Source organism: Macrosteles quadrilineatus, unplaced genomic scaffold (genome assembly GCF_028750875.1).
Source record: "Macrosteles quadrilineatus isolate MER2022 unplaced genomic scaffold, UCM_ALF_1.0 Scaffold_4__1_contigs__length_99947679, whole genome shotgun sequence".
Lineage (NCBI taxonomy): Eukaryota > Metazoa > Arthropoda > Insecta > Hemiptera > Cicadellidae > Macrosteles > Macrosteles quadrilineatus.
In genome coordinates this window covers 72,176,800-72,200,625 of record NW_026542597.1, presented here as the reverse complement: position 1 = coordinate 72,200,625, position 23,826 = coordinate 72,176,800, and the positions used below count along the sequence as shown (strand labels likewise).

General features: G+C 34.7%; 1 protein-coding gene across 1 annotated transcript in view; it reads right to left on the bottom strand.

Moving 5' to 3' along the window:
- The window catches only part of LOC128993046 (b(0,+)-type amino acid transporter 1-like), a 62,046-nt gene that overhangs the window by 26,979 nt on the left and 11,241 nt on the right, over window positions 1-23,826 (bottom strand). The window contains exons 2-5 of the mRNA XM_054416800.1: window positions 7,896-8,105; window positions 7,274-7,375; window positions 2,106-2,348; window positions 1,484-1,609 (exon numbers count right to left, since the gene is read on the bottom strand). Of these exons, the coding sequence (XP_054272775.1) occupies window positions 1,484-1,609; window positions 2,106-2,348; window positions 7,274-7,375; window positions 7,896-8,105 (681 nt within the window). The remainder of the gene's footprint in view (window positions 1-1,483; window positions 1,610-2,105; window positions 2,349-7,273; window positions 7,376-7,895; window positions 8,106-23,826) is intronic.

The following is a 23,826-nucleotide window of genomic DNA, read 5'->3' as shown; positions in this document are numbered from 1 at the left end:
AAGCCCTGTTACGTACATATTAACTCCTCATGAGTTAAACACCAAACCTGATCGAGATGTGATTTTAATCCTTAATCTACGATTGTGTTTCTGACTGGAAAAACCGTTTTAAATCACACACAATCGTCTACTGCACTAGTAGGGTGAGAGGTGTAGTACAACCCCCATTACACTGACTTGTAAACCTTTACACCCGTGTTCAGCGAAACCTGTGTTACCGTCTTTGTTAAGTAATGGTGACATAAATAGTGGTGAGTGAAGATTTAGTTATATTACCCTTGATGTGTGATACATCCTTGTGTTCTTAAAGTAAAGGCGTAGCAACTTTTCCAAGGTATTACAACTCAAAAAAATTATTAACTTTTTTACCCACCCTATTAATAAACTATGAAAAAATGTTTGAGTTATCAAGTGACTCATCTTAATTTGATAACAAATTGTTCATGAGGTAAGCAATATTTTGTTCATTTGAAAGGTGAAACTTTTTTTAAAGATAAAAATCAGGTCACTCTAGCGAGAAAGAAAATCTGTTACACAAGAGAGAAAGAGGGAGAGAGTAAGAAGGTGACCTGGTCATTGCTCCAACCACTTACTTCCCCCCCTTCCCCCTAATGGGCTATAACTTGCAACTTGCCCCCCACATCCCCTATCAGCACTAACGGTTTACTACCCTTGGTTGAATTGCCAGCTTCCTTTACAGCGTAAGTATCATGTAATACTTTCTTTCTACATTGGAATTTCAAATGTTAATTGTTTTAATCTGAATTTGTCTGAAGAAAACGTTTTTTGATAATTTTAATGCAACTTTTAAAATTTACAATATAAACAAGAAACAAATTAACTTACCACTATATTCTAAATTTTAACCACCTTGTTTATCTAAACAGCCTGTTAATTTAGAGTGAAGTAACCGTGATAAATATGCCGTGTTTGTTTTTTAGACGGTATAATCTTTCCCAAAATCATTCAGACAAGTCTAGTCAAACTTTGTTAGAAGAAAGATTTATATCACCATTGCATAATACAGAGTCTTAATTATCTCGTCTTTGGTTATCTGACCATATCTTTGTGTTTTATTTTGGGCCTTTGGCATTTTGAAAGTGTTTTTTTTTTTTAGGGAAAAGGTCCTTACCTTGTATTGTCTGACCCTCTCTGCGGAGGATCAAGTATTGTACCAATGATTCACGTGCTGCTTTCATGTGGTGTAACTTTACACTGTAACGGGTACAGACAACCATGTTGCCACCACTGAGTGTACTTATACACACCATGTTTTAGGCACTTCATGCATACAAATACATTTTCGGATTCTTTTAACATGCTGCATAAGACACAGTTCATCAACTCCTCCGTCCTCATACATTCATAGCTCCTACAACCCCAAAGGTCTTACGATGCGAGCAGTACACATATAGCAATATAGCTTTATCTATATTTCACTGTTACAGTAGTGGTGTACAGTCTAGTCAACAATGAAACACACCTTCTAGTAGTTTCCATGCGCCTCCAATAATGACTATGAGGATGGCGATCAGCTTTGCAGCTGTGAACGCGTTCATAACTCCGGTCGCCAGGTTCACACTGTAGCAGTTGATGTACATGATCACCACTAAAATAAAAAATTTAAATAAAACATACAATTTTGATTGCCAATTAACATTAACTCATTGTCCAGTACTCAAAAAGAAATTGAACACATTAATTAGAAGTCCAAAATCAGCTGTTTCTATAGCCATGACCATGTATTAAAAGCCCAGGTATCAAAGACAGTCGTATGTCAGATAGTTTAAGTAGGTTCAATAACGAGGAACAAACAGTGAAGGGACTTTTTCAAAAATTTAAGGTCAGTTTGCAAATCTACACACCTAGATGAACAATTTGGTATGTAATATGTGGGGTTGAATCTTAAAACAAAAAGCCTTATTGTTCACAAAGTTTCATGCAGCACATTAATAATATAGATAGATAACCTGTGTAGCTTTGTTACCAAGATCAGCTGTTTAGTTCTATTAAATCAAACTAAATTTTCTTTAACTAAAGAATAAACTAAAATATTTCCTGTATAAAGTAATAAATGAATGAAATGTTTTTTTCCGCAAACTTACATATAGACAGTACAGAGACCAGTTTAACGACAGTGTCGGGTGGTTCACACTCGGAGACGAAGGCTTCAACAGCGTACTTGGCGAAGCTGAGGCAGATGATGGCCATCTGAGAGGGTTTGAGCACCAGTGTGGATACCCAAGAGAACAGGAATGCTGGAAGTGGACCGAACGCGTCCATGAAGTACGCGTATTCGGCACCACAACTCGTGTTCATAGTTCCCAGCTCAGCGTAGGCCAGTGCACCTGAAGAGGTAAAATATTTTTGGTTGGTTAGGTTAAGAGTTTTTAACGAGGAAACAAATAAATTATTTGCTGCAGAAAACAGCTGTTTTGGAGACATGGTTTGTAATAGAGTAAGTAGTGTAATAGAGTAGTTATTTTTATTCCTAGGTTGAAAAAGAATCAGCTGGAGTTGAAGACATCACCTGTGCTTTCTTGTATTTTTACATGCTTATCTCACTTGTAAATTTAACTTTTTTCCGAAGACAATAGCTTTGATTACCATTAAGAAAGCCGTAGGCATGGAATTGTCTTCGTTCATTCTCATATGCAGCTTCGGAGGCCTTTTCCCCCTTGGGACAGTAACTAATCCTAACCTACCATGAAGAATATCCATAAGAAAACATCATTTTGTGTAAACATTTTTGTTAACAAATCTAAGACTATCGATTCTTGTTTTTAATGGTGTAAACAAGTGTGGTAGTAAAACAAAGATCAATTTGATCGAGGCGAGAAAACCTATACAATTGTATTATCGTGTACAATTATAAATGTAGTACAAGGTATTGTTTATCAGGTCCGTTGTAAGGTCACGGATCATCAAGCGTGTGCGATGGACAAACATTGCCAGCAGTATCAGCCAGCACGAGAATAGCTGCTGTTCTACACGGGTCTGCTTCATTTACGCATCTCTTTCAATCTCTGTTGTCTTATTTCTGACTTGTAAAAAATAGGGTGTCGACAAAACAGGTTGGGAAGATTTATTGCTACACGTAAATAGCCTTTACAAACTTTTTGTTCCACCTCTACATCCTAGGACCCTAAGATATACCCTAGAACTGTTTTTACACATTACTTCAAGCTAGACCTACAGGGTTCCCGTATAATCATATAGCTACAGCCGTTTGCATCTGGCGGGATTCGAACCTGGGTTTTCAGGGACCAAAGCCCTGCACTCTGCCCCTAGGGGTCTAGACCAGAGCGTCCACAATTTTAACATTGGAGCATTAATTGAGAAACATAATCATTGCAAGTGTACCGGTTTATGATCAAACCAAGTAATATTGTTGTTGGTAGTGTCTTTTAATAATTTAATTAAGACAGCTAGAATATTTTAGTGATATTTTATGAAAACCAGGGTGTAGGCGATGAGTGAGTGTGGATGTGGAATGGTGTGAGATAAACTTTATAGGTTTTTTACTGACTGAGATAAGTTGTTTCTTTTTTAGAACCGTGCATTAAAAACACAATGATAATAAACAGTTGGGTTCAGCTTTGAAAAAACAATAAGCTACAACTAAGTTTTTTTTCAAAATTGAATTGGCAAAAGTGGTGTGATTGTAAATTTTTCACTGCAGTAGCGCTCACCATAATCTCGGAATAAAATGGATAGCCCATTAATACTGAGTAAAAAGCTTTGTGAAAACGCCGTTCCTACCAGGCAAACACCATAAACTACAACTAGCTTGTTTTAAGAGTTTAGGTAACAAGAATCAGGAATAATAGAATATAATCTGGAAAGATTATTTTCTGGCAATGTTTATATACCTTGAACAAGACATAAATCAAACAAAATTGAGATCCCCTTTTAAAAAGCTGAATCCAGAACTCAAATTTAAATATGTTCTTCAAATTATAAATTTTTTGCAATCGGTTATTTTCAAAAGCAAATTCAAGGTAAATTATTCCTACTTTGGAATGTAGACACACAGAGGTAAACCATCCTTAGACAAAGGCAAGGAATGCAGCATCGATATGAAGCTGTGTCGTGCCAAACTAATATATCCAATGCCAGGTAACTTGGCACGGCACCCACACAACAAACATTATACTCTCAAACTACTCCAATTACTTCTTTATAATCACCCCATTAATGTTAATTGCATTTTGTTTTGTGATTTACAATTATTGCCTGTAAGTACAACATCATGCGCACAAAATTTGGATGAAGGCCATTAGACAGGTTTTGTAAAGAGTTGCCCCAACAGCTTTGATATAAATCTATATGTATAAATTCGAACATTTGTGAGTCTGTAACTCTGTATGCTTCTCCTATGAATTACCTAACTGTCAATTGATTGGCTTTTGCTTTTACTTTGGGAAATTGGACCATGAAATGAAAGTTTCTGTTTTATTCCCGATCTCAATCCCTTAGTAGGTACCCCAGTCAGGCATCTGAGGCTAGGAGGTAAAAGGAGGAGCAAGTAGACATCCACATAGGGCCGGTTAGATGGCCAGAGCCCCGGGGCCCTGGGTTCTGAAGGGGCCCGGTCCGGTCAAATGATAAATCTTTTCTGTACATGTAATCTGCTTAAGTAAAAAATAAAAATGTTAGTATAATAGTATATTGTTATATGTATAACAAAACGGCACGGAGGCGGCTGGACACTTAATCAGGAAAATAGAGGGCCCGCGATCGCTCAGCCCAGGGGCCTGTTATGGCTCTCGCCGGCTCTGCTTCCATATCCTTAATGGAATCTGTAGCCTGTTCTGGTGTATATTCATGTGTGAAAATGGGTTATGGAGTGTAAAAATGGCCGTGAAATCCTTTTCCTTTGTGGTCTTCTGTGAGAATCCACAAAAAACACAATATCTTCCAAAATAAACATTTTCACGGCCATGTTTGGACTCCCTAGCCTATTTCTGCACTTTACCCTCACTCATTACATTAGTGCCATAGCCTTCAGTCCTTTGGCGATGAATGTCGTTGGGGTGTACAAGCGAACTACGAATTTATGCGCATTATTTAAAAAGCTGCCCTTGTATTTAATCTACAATTCCTAATAGCATTATTAGAAACATGTGGATATTCATCTCTTAAAAATCATAAAAAACTTGATATAATCATTTTGAGAACATTTTCATGTATATTCAAACAAGTAGTAAAAATTTTAGGATATTTTATAAATAATCAGAAATAAATTTTAGCTGCACATGGAGGATGATGGTTTCCAGATCAATTTCGCACAGGTGCTGTTTGGTTAACTGAATTCTTTTTTTCACTAGTTTGGCTTCTATCATTAACTAATGGATACTGAAGTTGTATCAATAGTCAAAGTTTCTATTCAACTCAGTGTTTCAATCTTGACTGTTCAGTCTATATACACATCTAGACTTTATATACCGGTATCCCTTTAGGAGAAAGTCATGTTTTGAATATTTTTTTTTAACTTGCCTCAAATAAATACTTATATTTTATTGATTTATTGTTTTAAATATTTAAATACCTTAAACTGTATTACCTTAAAGTGTGATGTTTCCCAAAAATCCTACTAAATTTAACAAAAATGATTTTATTTTTCTCAATGGTACATTTCATCTAGAATTTTCTGTCTGAATATCAAACATCTATACATCACTCTAAATTGTTTTCATAGACTTTTTCCTTTAAAGTTTTTAAGTTTGCCTCAAACAAAAAGTATATTTGAATTTATTTTAAGAGTAAGTACTGAATTTTCTGAGGACATTTTTACCAAAGAACAAAAATGATGTTATTTTCAATGGTATGTTTCTGTTAATAAGTTCATTGCGAGACAAAGACAAACTGAGAGTCAAGGATCGGAATTAAATGGCCGGAGACATCACGTGATACCCGAGTGCTGCGCTGACCTAGGGTTAACTAAGTCAATGTAAGGCACATCATCACTTAACACTCAACACTCGACAGCTCTCTTCACTTTTTGTTCCGAGAAGTTAATTCGGTTTTAAAACGTTCAGATTCACAATCAAAATTATTACTATCCATTTTGTTGGGCTTTGACATCATTGTAAATTAGAGATGTAAATTAAAAATACTTTACTTCAACAAGTAAAATTCGTACAAGTCTCTTCCTCCATAACCTGTACAAAAACTCAAATTTGAGAATAAGAATATTGTTTACATTAATTTAATACCAGAAAACAAAATCACAATTTCACATTTAATCATCATTTTTTGTAAATGAATAGGACCTAAAATATTTTCAGTTAGGCTACATTTGACAAAAATAGAAATAGTTTAGTCAGGATCACGAGTTGTCAAAAGCAACACGTGCAATGAATGAAGACAAGTCCAAATTGGCATCAATCCTTGCATGCTTTTTATAGAGGTTGTGAAATTGGAGTGTGAATTTGAGGAAGTAATTTTTCAATAGGTGTATGATTTTTTCCTATTTAACATTATTCCAAAGTGGGATAAGAAACTAGCCTATGTCTGCTATACATATAACGTACATAAATGAATAATATAGAGTAAATAGCGCTATTAAATATTGGATACAGCAAGTGTTCCAATCTATTGCGAACCAAAAAAAGTTATATGTAAACTTCTTGCATCCTTAGTAGATTTATAGTACATTATGACCATAATTTACACATAAAAAAGAATTATAATTATTGGTGCAAGCACAATTATACTAAAAGAGAAAAGTGTGCGTTTTCTAATTGAAATTAACAAACCCAAAAAAAACCATACAATTTGTGAAAAAAATGAAACAAAAAAATATGATATATGAAATTTTAACACCTTATTCTTCCACAATTTGGAGTAAGGACATGGGAGATATCTTCCAATAGCGCATGGCCTATAGTTTTTGCTATCTATCAATGAACAAGTTTTACCCTAACAAGATTGTGTAATCCATTTTTCTGATTAAAATGTAAAAAATAAAACCAATAGCATCAACAACCTATTAATATTCTCAACATTCTCAACTCTATTGGCTGTTCTATAGAGTTTTTTTTCACCAATAGACACCACATATCCCCAGATTTATATTTAAAACAAAATGATATACAAGACATCAGCTGATTCTTTTTTTTCCATTGTGGATTTAATTTAGCACCACTTAATTTGTAGGAGCATGAAAAGTCTTTTACTATTGGTGGACCCTAAGTTTGATGATGTCCAGTACAATTATGTTTGTATTGTTGAAGGAAGAATGAATGTCCCGTCTTGTCTATTGACCTACCTAAAAGCGACAAGACGCCGCATGCTATCCAGATGACGAAACTCATCCCGACCGATCCCGTGCGGATCAACAAGCCAGACGGCGATACGAAAATCCCAGACCCTGAAACACACAGTGTTGAACATAACAAATGGGAATTCTTCTGAAAATTTCCTTGTACTATCTTAGCATTAACTGAAGAATTACAGTAGGTACCAAATAAGTAAATCAAACTTTAGTGCCTTCACGAGGGTCATAAGCAGTTGACACAACCTGCATGACGATATACACGAGGTTTCCAGTGTTGTCAATAGCTTGACCATCTTGCATAAGACCCTGTTCTGTACTATGGATGCAACTTGCATTTAGTATACATCAGACTCTAAAAAGTCAATGCTATTAGGCAAGTTGGTGGCTCAGTCGGTATCTTGAAGAACTATGGCAGCGATGTTGTGGATTCTCGTTCGGTGCTCGCCACTTAATTTTATCCGTGCAGTTCACTCTACTGTACCAACTTAACCCTTACCTTAAATGCATAAACCCAAGGACTGTGGAATGACAAATGCATGGTTAAAAGAGGTTGCTGACTTCTCCAAAAAAGTATAACTTATACCGGTAGGCATTGTAATTGTGAACAACCTACCGATCATAGTTCCGACGATTAGAGCCACCCCACTGAGGAGTCCCACCCGTCTCTGGAGGTGAAGAGCGTCGTCCGGAGTTGTGTCCGTCCCCTCCAGCTGGTCCCCGGCGTCGGAACCCTCCCCCGCCTCCGTCCCGACACCCCCGCAGCCTGTGTCCCCGCCATCCCCGTCCAGCCCACACCACTCCTTGCCACCCCGCACATTGTTTCCTGCAATAGAAAACAATTGTACACTTGTAAAATGAATTGTAATCACTACAGTAAAAGGTTTTACCATGAACTAATGTTCTGAACAGTTTAGGCTTCTGATACCTGCATTGGAATACACTGTTGTTAACAGTTGTCCAACATGTGCTTAGGATTTACGCTCTTTTAATAATTGGTATTGAGACTTAGAATGCACCTTTTGTTCCAAACACACACTGTAACACTAGATACTGGTACCTAAAAGAAACACAAAGGAAACTCACATTTTATTAACAACTAATTTTGGCTTTAATTATTTAAGTTTCAATGGAGTTTTGATTTATTGAGCGAAGCGAGCGTAGCTCTTTGGGATCAACTTCAATGCAACAAATAAAGCAACATCACTCAATAACGGCAGAAAACATTTCAGCTAAACTTAACAAGATTACTTAGACTAATAGTGAGATGGTTAATAAACAAACAAATTTCAATTAGATAATGCTAATGCAATTTAAAACGAACTTAAAATTTCCAAATTTTAACATTAGGCTTATGGGACTAAAGTAGCCATATGACAGTTTTTTGTTTACAAGAAAAATGTAAACAAGAGAATCATAAGGTATTTATGAACTTTCTAGACTTTTCTTTTAAACGTTTTTAAACCATGAACCTTGTGTTGCCAGCTGATTAGAAACAGCCAATGTTAGAAATCAGGATTTAATAAGCGATATATTGAACCGAATCGAAATCGATATTTAATCCGATAATACATCACAGGTTATATTATGTTGAATTACATCGACGGTGCAGTAAGTTATTACACTTATTAATAAAACGCAGATTGAACACTGATCTAATTTAGGCATGTGGGGAAGGTAGGTCGGGGTTTATGAGTATTCGTGACTAGATTAAGTGTTTTGAAGTAAGGTTAGATTAGGAAGGTAAAGTGTAGGTTATCTAAGGGAGTATGTTTTATCTATGGTTATAGGTAATTGATCGAGTTGTTTATTTGTGTTGCACCAAATTAACTGATAATATTTTCCTGGTCAAAACTACCATAATGTACTTTTGGAAGAGGTATCTGAATAACAAGATGTAGTAAAAACAAATCTGAATTATTATAATTTTAAACAATAAAACCAGCATTAGTACATCTATTGACTTTTTTACATTTAGTTACTTATACAAATATCAAATCACGTTTGTTCCGCTCAACTGGCTTTCACCTCTCTGAAAGCAACCCTAGTTATAATGGAAATTTTAACCTGGCAATAATAGTCTACATAAACATTGTTTTCACAGTTTGTTTAAATTAAAACAGCATGTTTGTTTACATTCTAATTTATATCAAATAAATATATTATTAAACATTGGTTGAACTGTGTTATAATAAAGTTTGCTAATAATTGCCTCAGTACTTCGGGGATTAAGTTTTGGTAGGAGAGAGCCAAGTAAAATGATCAAAGTATTTGATCAAAACTATTTTCCCTTATATCGAGTAATATTCGGTGTAATCTTTGTTCAATCAATAGTAACAGCTGATGTTTTTTTTCCTTTGTACTGTATATTATAATTTGCTAGTATACTGAGGATGGCTTGTTATTAACAAATGATCTTTTGTTTACTCTTTTCTTGTTATTTTGTTAAACCAACATAGTTACTTGGCAACCCATAAAACCAATGTTAAATTTAAAAATTTTCAAATGAGTTGTGCAGTGAAATACAAATTTTCCTGAGGTAGTGGCTGTCGTCAATCAAGTTTTTAGGCCAGAAATAAACTGTTTACAAAATTTGAAGGAAATCATTGATGCCGTTTTCAAGATCTTTGTGTAAGCATACATACAAGCATACATTGTTCATAAGAGTATAGGATATACTTCTTCATAATTTGTGCAGAAAAGTATAACTATAAGTGCTCATTATTGAACAAAATTTGAAGCTAGAAGGATGTACCTATTAAAAGATTGTTTCTCATTTAAAAAATGCTTACAAGTAAGTTAGTTTACTGTAAAAAGGTTTAAAAATTATCTAATTTTACTGTTAGCCTATGTTTTAATTTCCAGTTTTCACTAAGGAACAAAACGGTGTCAGAAAGAATGCAGTGAAAGGTCTTATTTTACTTACAAAATGAGAAAACTCAACTCATTAAATAATCCCTACAGTGCTTTTAATTCCTCGTCATTTACAAATGTAGCGATAAAATAAATCTGTTAGCTAAGAACTTATTTTTCAGTACCTATATGAGCTAATGGTAACAGGATGTAATTAATTATTTTGGTTTAAGATATAAAGCTGTAAATTTAATTTAGTCATTCACCATTAATTTCTAGCTCACATTCATGATTCAACTCAATCTGGATCGGATGGGTAGGCATTCAGAGGAGAGGCGAATGTAAGTAAGATGAAAAAGAATAATGAAAATACTTTTCAGCTTTATAACTCCCCTGCAAAAAAATATCTTTTGCAACCCTGAATCCCATATCTATCAATGTTTTATGTGCTTATTTGATTCCCAATCAACTTTTCAATCTTCAATTGTCCCTGACCAACTGACTCTTTTCATGTAACCGAAATTCAATTGGTAAATATGTGTTCTTTATTTGCTTTTCATTCACAAGTGACCACTACTACAATCTTCGGTCTAATGTTTTGTTTAATTATATTTTGTCACTAATGTAGGGCCTATAGCAAAATCATGTTTTTACTCTTGAAAATAAGCTGAGAATTGGAGATTACTTTTAAAACTTGTACTTCATACTAAATAATAAGTGTTGTTGACGTTAAGAGGGTTCTACCAGGTTCTAATGCATCTATGGTACAAGCTCCCAAAATTCTAAAACAAATTTGTTTCCAATGATTGTGTGCTTGTTTTTGTGCTCTTAACATATCAGAACTTGCAATGGGTGGAGCCAAAATAATGTTTTAACTATTATTTAGAAGCTAAAATCGCATGAAAAAGACTAGGCCTACTTTTATGGATTTTCCAAATGAAATTTTGTAAACAATTACGAAGTTTCAGTTCAGCCAGTGCATAGTTAAGATCTTTGTTAATTTTTTACAGTTTCAACTCGATAAACACTATAATAATGCCAGGAGGTTCTTATTGTAGGACCATGTTTACATGGTAAACAGCGGGCGGATGGAACCCTCTTAAGAGGAGGGAGTTTTACAGTAGAGAGAAAGATCCTTTTGCTTTAGAATCTTAAATGTTTTGCGGATAGACCTATACCATAGTGTGCTACAAATTATATGGTTAATTCATATAGCTAATATCCATTTGTATTCAACAGGATTTGAACCCAGACCTTCTTGAGAGAAGTTCCATTACCTCTATACCAGCCACGTCCATGTTTCATACAAGATTTGGAATAGCAAACTCCAGACTTCCTAAAAGTAAGTAGATTCAAATTGAAGGATAAAAGCCGCCATCAAACATCGTTTACACTACGGATATCAGTATTGACAGCTAGAACTGACAATAGTCTGCTGGCTCAGCTGAGAGCTCAATATTGCCACATGCTTTATTGCTAGGATTCCGTCCGTGCGCAAATGGCTTCCATTCACATCTCCTTCCTATTCATCCCTCCGAGCTGTCTCGGAACGTAAATAGATATGTCAGCTGCAAGTTCACGCGAAGATATATTTCACTTTTGCAGATAAATCATAGAGTTGGCGTCTTTGAGCTTGAAAATCTACTAATTTCAATACCGTACACATATGTTTTTAATTAATATATGTTTGCAGTTATTTCTTACTTGAAATCTGTATATAAGTTGAAGTAATTACAGGCTTGTGGTTTGCATGTGATGCGCTGTCGGCCCAAAAGATAGTTGTGCCCCTCTCCACCTACCCTTCCTTTTTCTCTTCCTTGTGCTCCTAACAAACCTAAAACCTCTTGCACCTCTGGGCCAAGGCTCATAGGGCCCATTTTTTGCGGCGTCCCTGAGTAAATATTTCCTAGCTCACAGTTTAAAGTAGGCCAGTTACTACGTAATACGAGATCAGTAACTACATCTCTTGGCTATCCAAGATGAGTGTGGGTGGTGAGACGATCTGCGAAGCTACTGACTAAGATCAGCTGTTTATTTAGTTGGGATCATTTATTAAAAGGCCAATGATCCAAGTCAGCATAATGGCCCTATTAATACATAGTGATCAAAGTATCGAGAATTAAGAGAGAAAATACTGTATAATTTAAATGTAGCACACTGTATGTGGCTCATTGAACTGTATTCTAGTTGAATAAATTGGCTATATAAAATATCTAATCTGGTATCTAAAAAAGTCAAAGGTTTAGTGAAATTGTGATAAATTATAGTCAGGACTTTACTTATAGAAATTGGTGAAACAAAGTTAAAAATCTACTTGAAGCTATGACATTCACAGCGTAAAACAGAGGAAAAAGAACGACCGATGAAAAATGAACTAGCAGTAACAGAGTTTGTGGTTTCAAGCGATTAAAAATATAGTTGAAAGTTTACAGAAATATTGCTAAACAACTTCAAACAAAACTTTTCAATGAAGCAAGATTGATGATACATTGTTGTTTAGCTTGCTTTGTTGAAAGTTTCTCGAGTTTATTTTTCATTAGTTAATCTGACATTGACCACATTGTGTTATTTTAGTTTTAGTTTATAAACCAGACTGCTGTGAATATAATACAATGCAGCTGTGCATTGAACTAGTTTAGTTGGGTTGGTGCCAGAGATATATTGTGACCGTAAGGTAGGGGTGTGCGAATAGTGATTTTCAACCTCGAGCCGAGCCGAGCCGAGCTTTTTCAAAAATTTTCGAGCTCGAGCTTTTTTGAGCCGAGCTTTTTCTAGCGTCGCTTTATCTAAATTATTAAACTTTTTTTTCTTAAAAAAGTGCATAATAATAATTTTTCAGTCAAGTTTTAAATAAACACAATTTTATTTTAATATGTTTAAAAACATTGAGAATTGTCAAGACATGAAATAGTAGATAATCACGATAAGAACTGAACTGAACTAAATTAAGATGCAAGAAATAAAAGGATAATTGAAGGCCTGACGAGATATGCAGTGCAGACTGAGACAATACAATCAGATTGTCTTTCATAACAGAACAGCAACGCGACCTTGAATGACGACAAAACAACTAGCAAGTCGATTACATTATTATGTATATTGTAACTACTATGAATATTTAATTCTATTTTGTATAAATAAATACAAAATAAATTTAAGAACACGTGATTATTCTTGTTGTTTTCCATGCACAAAATATTTTAGTTTTATCAATTGTATTAATAAAAAAAGAACATAGTTGGTTTGGATCCAAAAAGGTGGAGAGACAAGTAAAAAGTAAACTTATATATTAAAAAAGATATAATTGACATATGGAGGAAATAGACCAAAACACTAAAATTAATAGAATAACACACAAAGTAAACAAGTTATGAAATAAAGAACACTATGAATTAACACTGTCACTCAGTTTTGTTATCTAGAAGGGTCGGGGAACTAATCAATAAATAGCCAAAACCAGTTTCCTCCCCTTCTTGCAGTCTCACCACCACCCCTCCCCCCTAAACCGGGAGGCCCAGCACTTTGTCCTTGAAACACTCTAGCCTCTGAAACAATAAACCCTTACACCCGTGTTGCTGTTTTGACAACAGGTTTATGAATGCGATCACTATTTTTTTATTTTCCAGAATTAACTATCAATTATTATTATTTGCAAGTTACAAATAGGAAACTACATCACATTATGGTATTCAATGTATTTTATAGAATAAAATGTTTGTTTATAAAGTTTGACTGGCCACACAATTTTGTACCTTTTTTATTTTGTATAATGTAACAGTTACCTTGATGATTATATGTATCAATAAGTGGTGCGTGCTGTAGTGAATGCTTTTTATTATCAAAATAAGTAATGAATTATTAATTTTTGATAATAATACATGTATTATTATCAAAAAAATGCATTACTTATTTTGATAATAAAAAGCATTCACTACAGCACGCACCACTTATTGATACATATAATCATCAAGGTAACTGTTACATTATACAAAATAAAAAAGGTACAAAATTGTGTGGCCAGTGAAACTTTATAAACAAACATTTTATTCTATAAAATACATATGGTAAATAGGGGTTGGTTTAAAGGAAATAAAATACAAAACAGATAATTAATTATTTTGATAAACATTACATAGAAAGGTTATAGGATTGATTGAACTAAAATAACTGCAGGGAAACTTATTGAACTTGTTGAAAGTAGGAAAGTCTTCAACCACTATCTGTTTAATCAGTACATTGTTATAGAGAGAGAGAGAGAGAGAAAGAGAGATAGCAGATAGGGGCGTTTGATAAGGAATCTGAAAAAGTAAACAAACAAGGAACAACGACACGACGATACTGTTTACAGCCTTATTGTGTCGCCCACTACATTTGCACACGTGACCACTTTTTGTTTCTTCCTTATCTTTCATCCGTCCCAAAATAGAATTCCTGAAATTGTTGGTATAATCTCCCCTCCCACACAAGGCGCAGTGCTCAGTGCGCACTGTAGGTTGTCACGGCAACCATGTGTCGTCATAGCGACTAGCCAATCACGCACTCGCACTGCGTTGTATATTACGATACGAATAGCTGTTAGAAAGACAACGCGATAGGTGGTCGTTTGTCTCTTTCCTATCTCCTCAAAATTACGATCGATAATCATTGCGTCTTGACTGAGCTGAGGTTCGTGCTTATCAAACCTCGAATGCATGAACAACGTAGATTTGTGATAACATTGTTCTCAATTATGACCCAAATTAAGTGTTTTGACTTAGTATAAAAGCTCGGCTCGAACTTCGAGCTTTTTCAAAATGCCTCGAGTCGAGCCGAATAATGAAAAGCTCGACCAAAAAGCTCGAAGATTCGAGTACTCGCACACCCCTACCGTAAGGTTTCCTACAACAAAATAATGGGTTTCGTAACATTATCCCTTATTTACCAAGACAGCTCCTTTTGGACCATAACCAAGTGAAAAGGCAAAATCAACACATTCCTTTCAGTTTTACTTAGACTTTATAAAAAGTGGTCCAGTAAAAAGTGAAACGGGATACCTATTTCAGAAAATATTCCTATTAGCAATACATTTTGGTACTGTAGTTAAAAAAAATACAGCCTGAAGATGAAAAAAATATACTTTTTAAATCGCTTGTGGAATTAACACTAACTAGTGGTCGTCCTGTGGTCGAAACTCGACCAAAAATAATTAATGTACAGACTTCTCTATTTTATCCCCACACTGTGTAAATAACACATGTGATTTGAATTTCTTCCATTTGTTTTGATTTTCTGTTAACATTTTGTTGTTATTTCGTCACCATCATGGCAACCCGTATGCTCCATGTTAATTTTTTGAAGTTTTCAAATTAATTTTTTGTGCTTATTTGTTAGCCTATTTTAATTTTTAGAGGCATTCTGCACATCTACAGGAAAATATCTTTCCAACAGTATGCGTAGATTTTCTCTGCGATGCACACGACCTGAGAAAAAAGGTTTTAAAGAAACATGCTTGCCTATTAATATATAGATACCGAAACCCCACCTAGGCTGACGTTAACCGAAACCCCCGGTCTGTGAGACCCCATTTGAAAAATGATGGACCCCGCTTAGAAACACACAAACCGAAAGCTTCGGTCTGTGAGACCCCGCTTTAAAATACACTAACACTGGGCTTCTGAGACGGACATGTTATGAACAGACGACCTGTCAAGGTCACGGCACCCATGCAAAATGATCAAATGATATATCAATAGGTAGGGGAGGAAAAGGGGGGAAGGTATTGGGGGAATGGAATCTACCAAGTAAACAGTGTTGCCAACATGCGTTTTTGAAAATTCCCGTGGGCCTGTTAGACCGGGGTTTCGGTATTAGTGTTAAAAAAATATTATATATTGGCCTTTTGTACCTTAAAACTTAGTATTACATTACAAAATATACCTAAACTCTAACCTATTTTTTAACTCGATCATCATTTAAAGTTTTTCATCCTGAATTTTGCCAAAATAGTTTTGATTTAATACTATTCAAAAACCCAGCTTGGTTAACTGGGCCTTAAAAATGAAGAGAAAATTATATGAAACGTGCGTGAATGATAAATACTCAGGGAGGTTGATGTTGACACTAATGACACTAATGACAGCGTATGACCACAAATCATAATTTCACTCTCTGAAGAACAAGTTCCGCCGAGATATTTCTGTCACTTTTTTCTTTCACCTTGCGCTAATTATAATTTCAGACATTTTACGATTTAGTCTGGAAATAACACAATCTATTTTTACACACCCCTCTATGGATTAATCTTTGCAAAATCATTTATATTTGTTTATATAAAAATAGAGTGGCAATTAATGTACTTAATTTCAATTTGAGTCCCAATTTGTCATGAAATATATTAATTTCCTTATTTTGGGTTCCGGACAATCAAGAAGTTTTGTAGCTAGCTTGATCCATTTAAAATATCACTGTTGTCGATTGCACAGTAATTGTTGTCATTGTTGACAGCAGATCCATTCAAAAAGTAACTACAAAAGTATTACAAAAGTATTTGAATTCCACCAAATGAGTTATTTGTTGTTTTATCCATCATCAAATTTGTCTTTTGAACTTTATTTAATCTGTTTACAATATGAAATTGCACCTGTCTTACTAAACGAACAGGTAAGCAAATACTAAAGCATAATGGAATTCCTAGACCACAACGTATAAAACAAACAAACAAACGAGACACTGAAGAGAGAGAGAGAATGACAGTGAGGTAACCCGAGTGGGGGCAGGAGGGATATATTTAGACAAGAGCTTCAGGCCAAGGGACAAGTCTCAGTAGGCCAGCGGCTTATAATAGCCTTGTCTGACGTGGTCACAACATCCAGACTGTGACCGTAACTTTGGATTCTGTGGAATTCCTAAACAGTATCTCATAACATCCAGACTGTGACCATAACTTTGGATTCATCAGAGTTCCTAAAAAGCTTCTCACAACATCCAGACTGTGACCGTAACTTTGGATTCAGTGGAATTCCTAAACAGCATATCGTAACATCCAGACTGTAGACTGTGACCAAAACTTTTGAGTTTTCAGAGTTCCTAAACAGCATCTCATTAACATCCAGACTGTGACTACAACTTTGGAGTTTTCAGAGTTCCTAAACAGCATCTCATAATATGCAGACTGTGACTACAACTTTGGATTTGTCAGAGTTCCTAAAACAGCTTCTCACAACATCTAGACTGTGACCAAAACTTTGGAGTTTTCAGAGTTCCTAACCAGCTTCTCACAACATCTAGACTGTGACCATAACTTTGGATTTATCAGGGTTCCTAAATAGCTTCTCACAACATCTAGACTGTGACCAAAACTTTTGAGTTTTCAGAGTTCCTAAACAGCATCTCATAACATCCAGACTGTGACTACAACTTTGGATTTGTCAGAGTTCCTAAACAGCTTCTTACAACCTCTAGACTGTGACCATAACTTTGGATTCATCAGAGTTCCTAAACAGCTTCTCACAACATCTAGACTGTGACCTTAACATTGGATTCATCAGAGTTCCTAAAAAGATCCTCACAACATCTAGACTGTGACCGTAACTTTGGATTCATCAGAGCTCCTAAACAGCTTCTCACAACATCTAGACTGTGACCATAACTTTGGATTCATCAGAGTTCCTAAACAGCTTCTCACAACATCTAGACTGTAGACTGTGACCAAAACTTTTGAGTTTTCAGAGTTCCTAAACAGCATCTCATAACATCCAGACTGTGACTACAACTTTGGAGTTTTCAGAGTTCCTAAACAGCATCTCATAACATCCAGACTGTGACTACAACTTTGGAGTTTTCAGAGTTCCTAAACAGCATCTCATAACATGCAGACTGTGACTACAACTTTGGATTTGTCAGAGTTACTAATCAGCTTCTCACAACATCTAGACTGTGACCAAAACTTTGGATTCATCAGAGTTCCTAAAAAGCTTCTCACAACATCTAGACTGTGACCGTAACATTGGATTCATCAGAGTTCCTAAAAAGCTTCTCACAGCATCTAGACTGTGACCGTAACTTTGGATTCATCAGAGTTCCTAAAAAGCTTCTCACAACATCTAGACTTTGACCGTAACTTTGGATTCATCAGAGTTCCTAAAAAGCTTCTCACAGCATCTAGACTGTGACCGTAACTTTGGATTCATCAGAGTTCCTAAACAGCATCTCACAATATATAGACTGTGAACATATGTTTGGATTCGTCAGAATTCCTTAAAAGTTTCTAAATGCATAAAAACTGTGACTAAGCACTTCGTTTGGATCCTTTCTAAATACAGCACCTCACTAAATATAAAATGGAAAAGTTTGAAATTCCTCTCAACATTTTTCATTTTATATTTCAATAGAAAAAAGACCTCTGATTTTTCTTCAACACCGTTAATTTTGTGTTTTCTGTTAAATTACCCCTTAGAAAATGTAACTGAATTTCATAACCTAAACCAAAGATGAAATCAATCCATTAGAAAAGTTATGATCCTATCAAATAGTAAGACAGTTTTTCTACGTCCGCCATTAACTTCCTAAATCGCAAAGTAACTCTATATTTAATACATTGCTTTGATTGAAGAGGTGCCACACCCAATACAGGGAAATCCATTTATCTCTTAAACTTAACTCATGCACTTCAGCTGAATTGAACATTTTCTCAATCATTATAATATTGGTACTTCTAAAAACTAATGCATACTCCAATGTGTGTTTATAAATAGGTTAGATGTATTCAAAGAATTGCAACCAATAGAGCGAGACAGTGAAATTAGATTAATGCAACTTCTTTATGGTACACATATCCATCAACAAACTTTGTTAAAAGCCCAATGATCAAGAGTTTTAGTGGCCTTTGTATGAAATTTATAATTCAGTTTTGAGCATCATATTGTTCTATTCAGAAGCACTTCCATTATGAAGAAAGGAGTTCCATCTCAGTTTGGCCTAGTTTGGGCTGAACAGCACTCACATCAAGAGGCCCTTTAAATGATGAAACTATTTCTGATAGAACTGAAAAGCCATTGAGTAAATGCTAGTGGATATTTACAATACTGTAAATTACATTTTCAGACTTTTTATCAGGTTTAAGGGAAAGGAAATATTTGGTTCAATAAATATGATGTTCTAATTACCCATAAATCAAATTACTTTGCTTAAAACAATATTAATATTAGCTGAATTGCTATCATAACCTACTATCACGATGTTAGTTATATACATTTCTTATTTTTTAAATCGGTGTCAAAGTCTTTCTGAGCATTGACTGGGACGAGTGGGTCGTCCTGTAATCCAGCTACTAGGAGGTCACGAATTGTGGATATTTATAGGCATGCACTGTGGATGCGATACTCCCCAGTGTGGATTAACGTCCGCACGGGTGAGTACTACGACTATCCGCAGTACTATCCTGATAATTAGACCAATTCGTAGTTACCAAGGCAAAAATGTGGTTCGGATTCCACAATAAACTATAGGTTCCTTAGTTGCCATTAGCTGTATGGGCTATTAATTAACAGCTGTGTCTAAGGAATGTCGGCCTTATGGTCACTAACAAGACTACAAGATCGCGCCACTCATCCTACACTCATCTCCATTCATACTTGGCTTAAAATACCTACTTTGTATGGTCGCCATTTCATAGAACAGTATTAACAGTATTGAACAAATAAATCACTGTGACAAGTAGCAGCTCCTACTAAATGTTATATTTTAATATTAAATAAAAACAAGGGTAAATAACATTCGCTATTAAACTATTCAAACACAAAACTTAAGATCTTTGTCAAGCATTGAATTCTAATAAACTACAGGAACAAAGGTGGAAAACTTAAAAACAAAAATAGTTTGGATTGCATGACTAAGGCCCAGCTGGAAGAAAGTCAAATCAATTGGCGAAGCCTTGACATGGACTTTATGGTTCTTTAGACATGTATATTTGGTGCTGCATTTATAGGCATGCACTGTGGATGCGATACTCCCCAGTGTGAATTAACGTCCGCACGGGTGAGTACTACGACTATCCGCAGTACTATCCTGATAATTAGACCAATTCGTAGTTACCAAGGCAAAAATGTGGTTCGGATTCCACAATAAACTATAGGTTCCTTAGTTGCCATTAGCTGTATGGGCTATTAATTAACAGCTGTGTCTAAGGAATGTCGGCCTTATGGTCACTAACAAGACTACAAGATCGCGCCACTCATCCTACACTCATCTCCATTCATACTTGGCTTAAAATACCTACTTTGTATGGTCGCCATTTCATAGAACAGTATTAACAGTATTGAACAAATAAATCACTGTGACAAGTAGCAGCTCCTACTAAATGTTATATTTTAATATTAAATAAAAACAAGGGTAAATAACATTCGCTATTAAACTATTCAAACACAAAACTTAAAAACAAAAATAGTTTGGATTGCATGACTAAGGCCCAGCTGGAAGAAAGTCAAATCAATTGGCGAAGCCTTGACATGGACTTTATGGTTCTTTAGACATGTATATTTGGTGCTCAACAATATTAGAACGTTTGACGACTTTTTATATTTAGCAGGAATTTTGTTTATTTGACAAATTTACTTTGTGGCCCTTATTCTTGCTACAGTTGAAAATCATAGTATGTATATTGGTACTATAGAAACAAGTCCTAATGTCTTTCCATTTTCCAAAAACCTATGGACTAAATTAGCTGAAAACTAGCCAGTTGTTAGTTAATTTGTTAGTTTCATATAAATTATACCTACTTTTTAACAACATGACACATAAAAACTAGAATTTACTGGTCCTTAACATTTGTCGGGGAGAAAAAGGTTTAGACACTCATGTTTGTATCTCTGAAGAAATGTAAGATCCAACATCATAGAATCAAGTACTAACTGTATACTAACATTTTCTTAGTTTTATTTTACATAGTTCCATAAAATTTATATTTTTGCTTGTTTGTAACAATTTTTATGACAGGAATGTAAAACCTGGAAACGTGTTTTCGAGATTATCTTGTGGTTTTTAAAATTTGCCCAAGGTAAACCGCTTCTAAAATGCCATTAAACTTTAATGCAACATAGTACACATTGTACATATTTTTTGGAATTTTTTTCACCCAGAACGTTTTTGTTGTTAATTATGTAATGAACTTATTCTAAAAAACGCAAACATTCAAAAATGTTGAAAAGCTTGTTTTATCAATTTTTTATAATATTTATAGTTCTAAGCCTTACTACTGTTACAAATACTGATACAGTTGTAGAAAGTATTTGTATATAAAAAATGTTAAGAGCAAAATGTTATTGGATCTACAAACACAGTAATGTAAAAATTTCCAGAATTAATTGAGGGACCAGCTATGAATTGTTTGGATCAGATAGGAAAGGTCAAATCAATACTGTATCAAAATACCAGCCAAAGTGTCAGTGTGTGATTGATTGTTGATAAATAACACCACAGCCATATTCTGTTGTTGACAATGTGCAAGCAATTTGTATCAATCAATCCATGCTTTATCCCACTGTACTAGATACTAATACGTTTATTGATTTCCAAACACTTTTTGACTTTTAACAAGAAAGAAGATAACTTTACGACTAACATACATGTTCTTTTACAACATTTCAACACAAATAGTAAGTAGGTAGTGTATTTTAATAAATTAGGAAGTTTTTATAGCTTTCCCAAAATCATTGTCTGATGTAAAATCAGCTGTTTATATTGTTACATTGTTGACAACACTTTGTTCCTATACTTTCAGTGAAAATTTGATGACTTGAAGAGAAAGCATTACTTTATCTTTATGGAATCCATATATAAAATCCCAAAGTACCCATGATTTTTTAAGAAAACTGCAAGTCACACCCCCATAATTAAACCATATACTTAAAATGTTTGTCATGACGAGAAACATTTTGCAAAACTATCCATTCATAAATTGCCCTTTAAGGTCGTAATTCCTTTCTAAAGGGAACTCTCCATATAAATAATGTTAAAAATACATCAGCTGTACTTATTTGTTTGTTATTCTTTCAATTTATTACCTTATTAAAATCAGGTGTGATTATTTAATTGTTGGTTTTACCATTACTGTATTCTGTTTTGTTTATTTCAGCTTAACTTAACCAATCAATAGTTTTATAATACTTATGAAGTCAAACGGGGTGAAGCCCGTGGCTACCTAGTTTTTTTTTAACCACAATCAAACCGTTCTTGATTTTCAACCTCCAAAGAAAAATTAATTACAATTTTGAAGTAGAAGAATTTTAATTTTTAAGTCGATTTGTAAAACATATATCTCAGAAAAAATATACTGAGTTCGTCTGACCTGGAATAAACCTATGAATAAAAGATGAAACTTGTGTTTACAATCTGTTATATGGGTCAACCATCTCTTATATGTTATGGATCATAAAGTCTCTCTGAGCCAGCATTAGTAACCAGACCAGGGGGGGTAAACCCCCCCCCACATTTTCTATCTCTTTCCCACCTACAGATATTCTCTATCCCTCTCTTTTGACTCATGACACTTCATCTATCACATAAAGCTATTTGTTATCCTAACATTTCACACCATCAAACTTAGTGACAGAAAATCAAGAATGGTTTGGCTTCTATAGCAGACTCATTTACTGAGTATAAAGTTGACACATACCAGCACATAATGTAAAAATAACATAATTTTCACGGTTAAAAAGTGAAAATTCTAAAGTGAAATAATTTTCCATGTAAAAATAACGTGAAAAATTTAAGAGGAGTATTTTTTGTACGTGGAAATAATGTGTTTTTGAGCTATCTGGAATTTGACTTGTGTTTCCATGGGAGTCTTACATCTTTCTGGTTGCAGGATCTTGTCCTCAACAGGACAGTAATGTTTTTATAAAAACTAGCTTTTTAGGTTAAGTTTAAGTTAAAATTTTGACACAATTTAATGTGCCTGATGTACATTAAAAGACTTTTTGACCTGATTTGATTTTGGTGAATGTAGTATTAGTGATTAAATTGGAAGGAATTTGTATTACGGCCGGTGTTGCTTGATTATTTGCACAAAAAATTTTTGTGTATTTTGTATTATTTGGCATCACAAATACAACTTTCTCAGATTAGTTCAAGTTTAAAAAATGTACATCAATAAAACTTTTTCAATAACCCTGCATCCTCCAAGTATCGGATAGCAAGTGATGGCACTGTTAATTATCAATGGATAGCTCAATTAAAAGTAGTGTCTATCCCAGAATAAATCTGGCTTGAAGTCGAACCAGGATCTTTCACATTTGGAAGCGAACATTTTAACCACTACCTAGATAATCCATGTTCTAGACGAAACTGTAAACGTAAAAGAAACTTATTGTCACTGTCTGGCAGCTTACAAATGTCGTGCACTACGAGGAGTTGCCAACTCTGGCATAGTGAGCCACTACTGCGATGGAGTACGTTATGCCAGACAAGTCACATGTTCACTGTCAAGATGAACGCCACGAGATCTTGGCGAATATCTCGGCTGTAGGTTACGGAACAGGACGAAGTAATTATGCATGATATCAGCTTCATAAACTTGGCAGAAAATCATTTCCTCCTTAGTGAATTGCTCTTGAAAACACCTTTGATAGTGTTGGCACAAACTTGATAAACGATTAATGAGATGATTTGTTTTTAGATTTTCATATTTCCTATACTGTGTAAATGCTGCAATGAGTTGT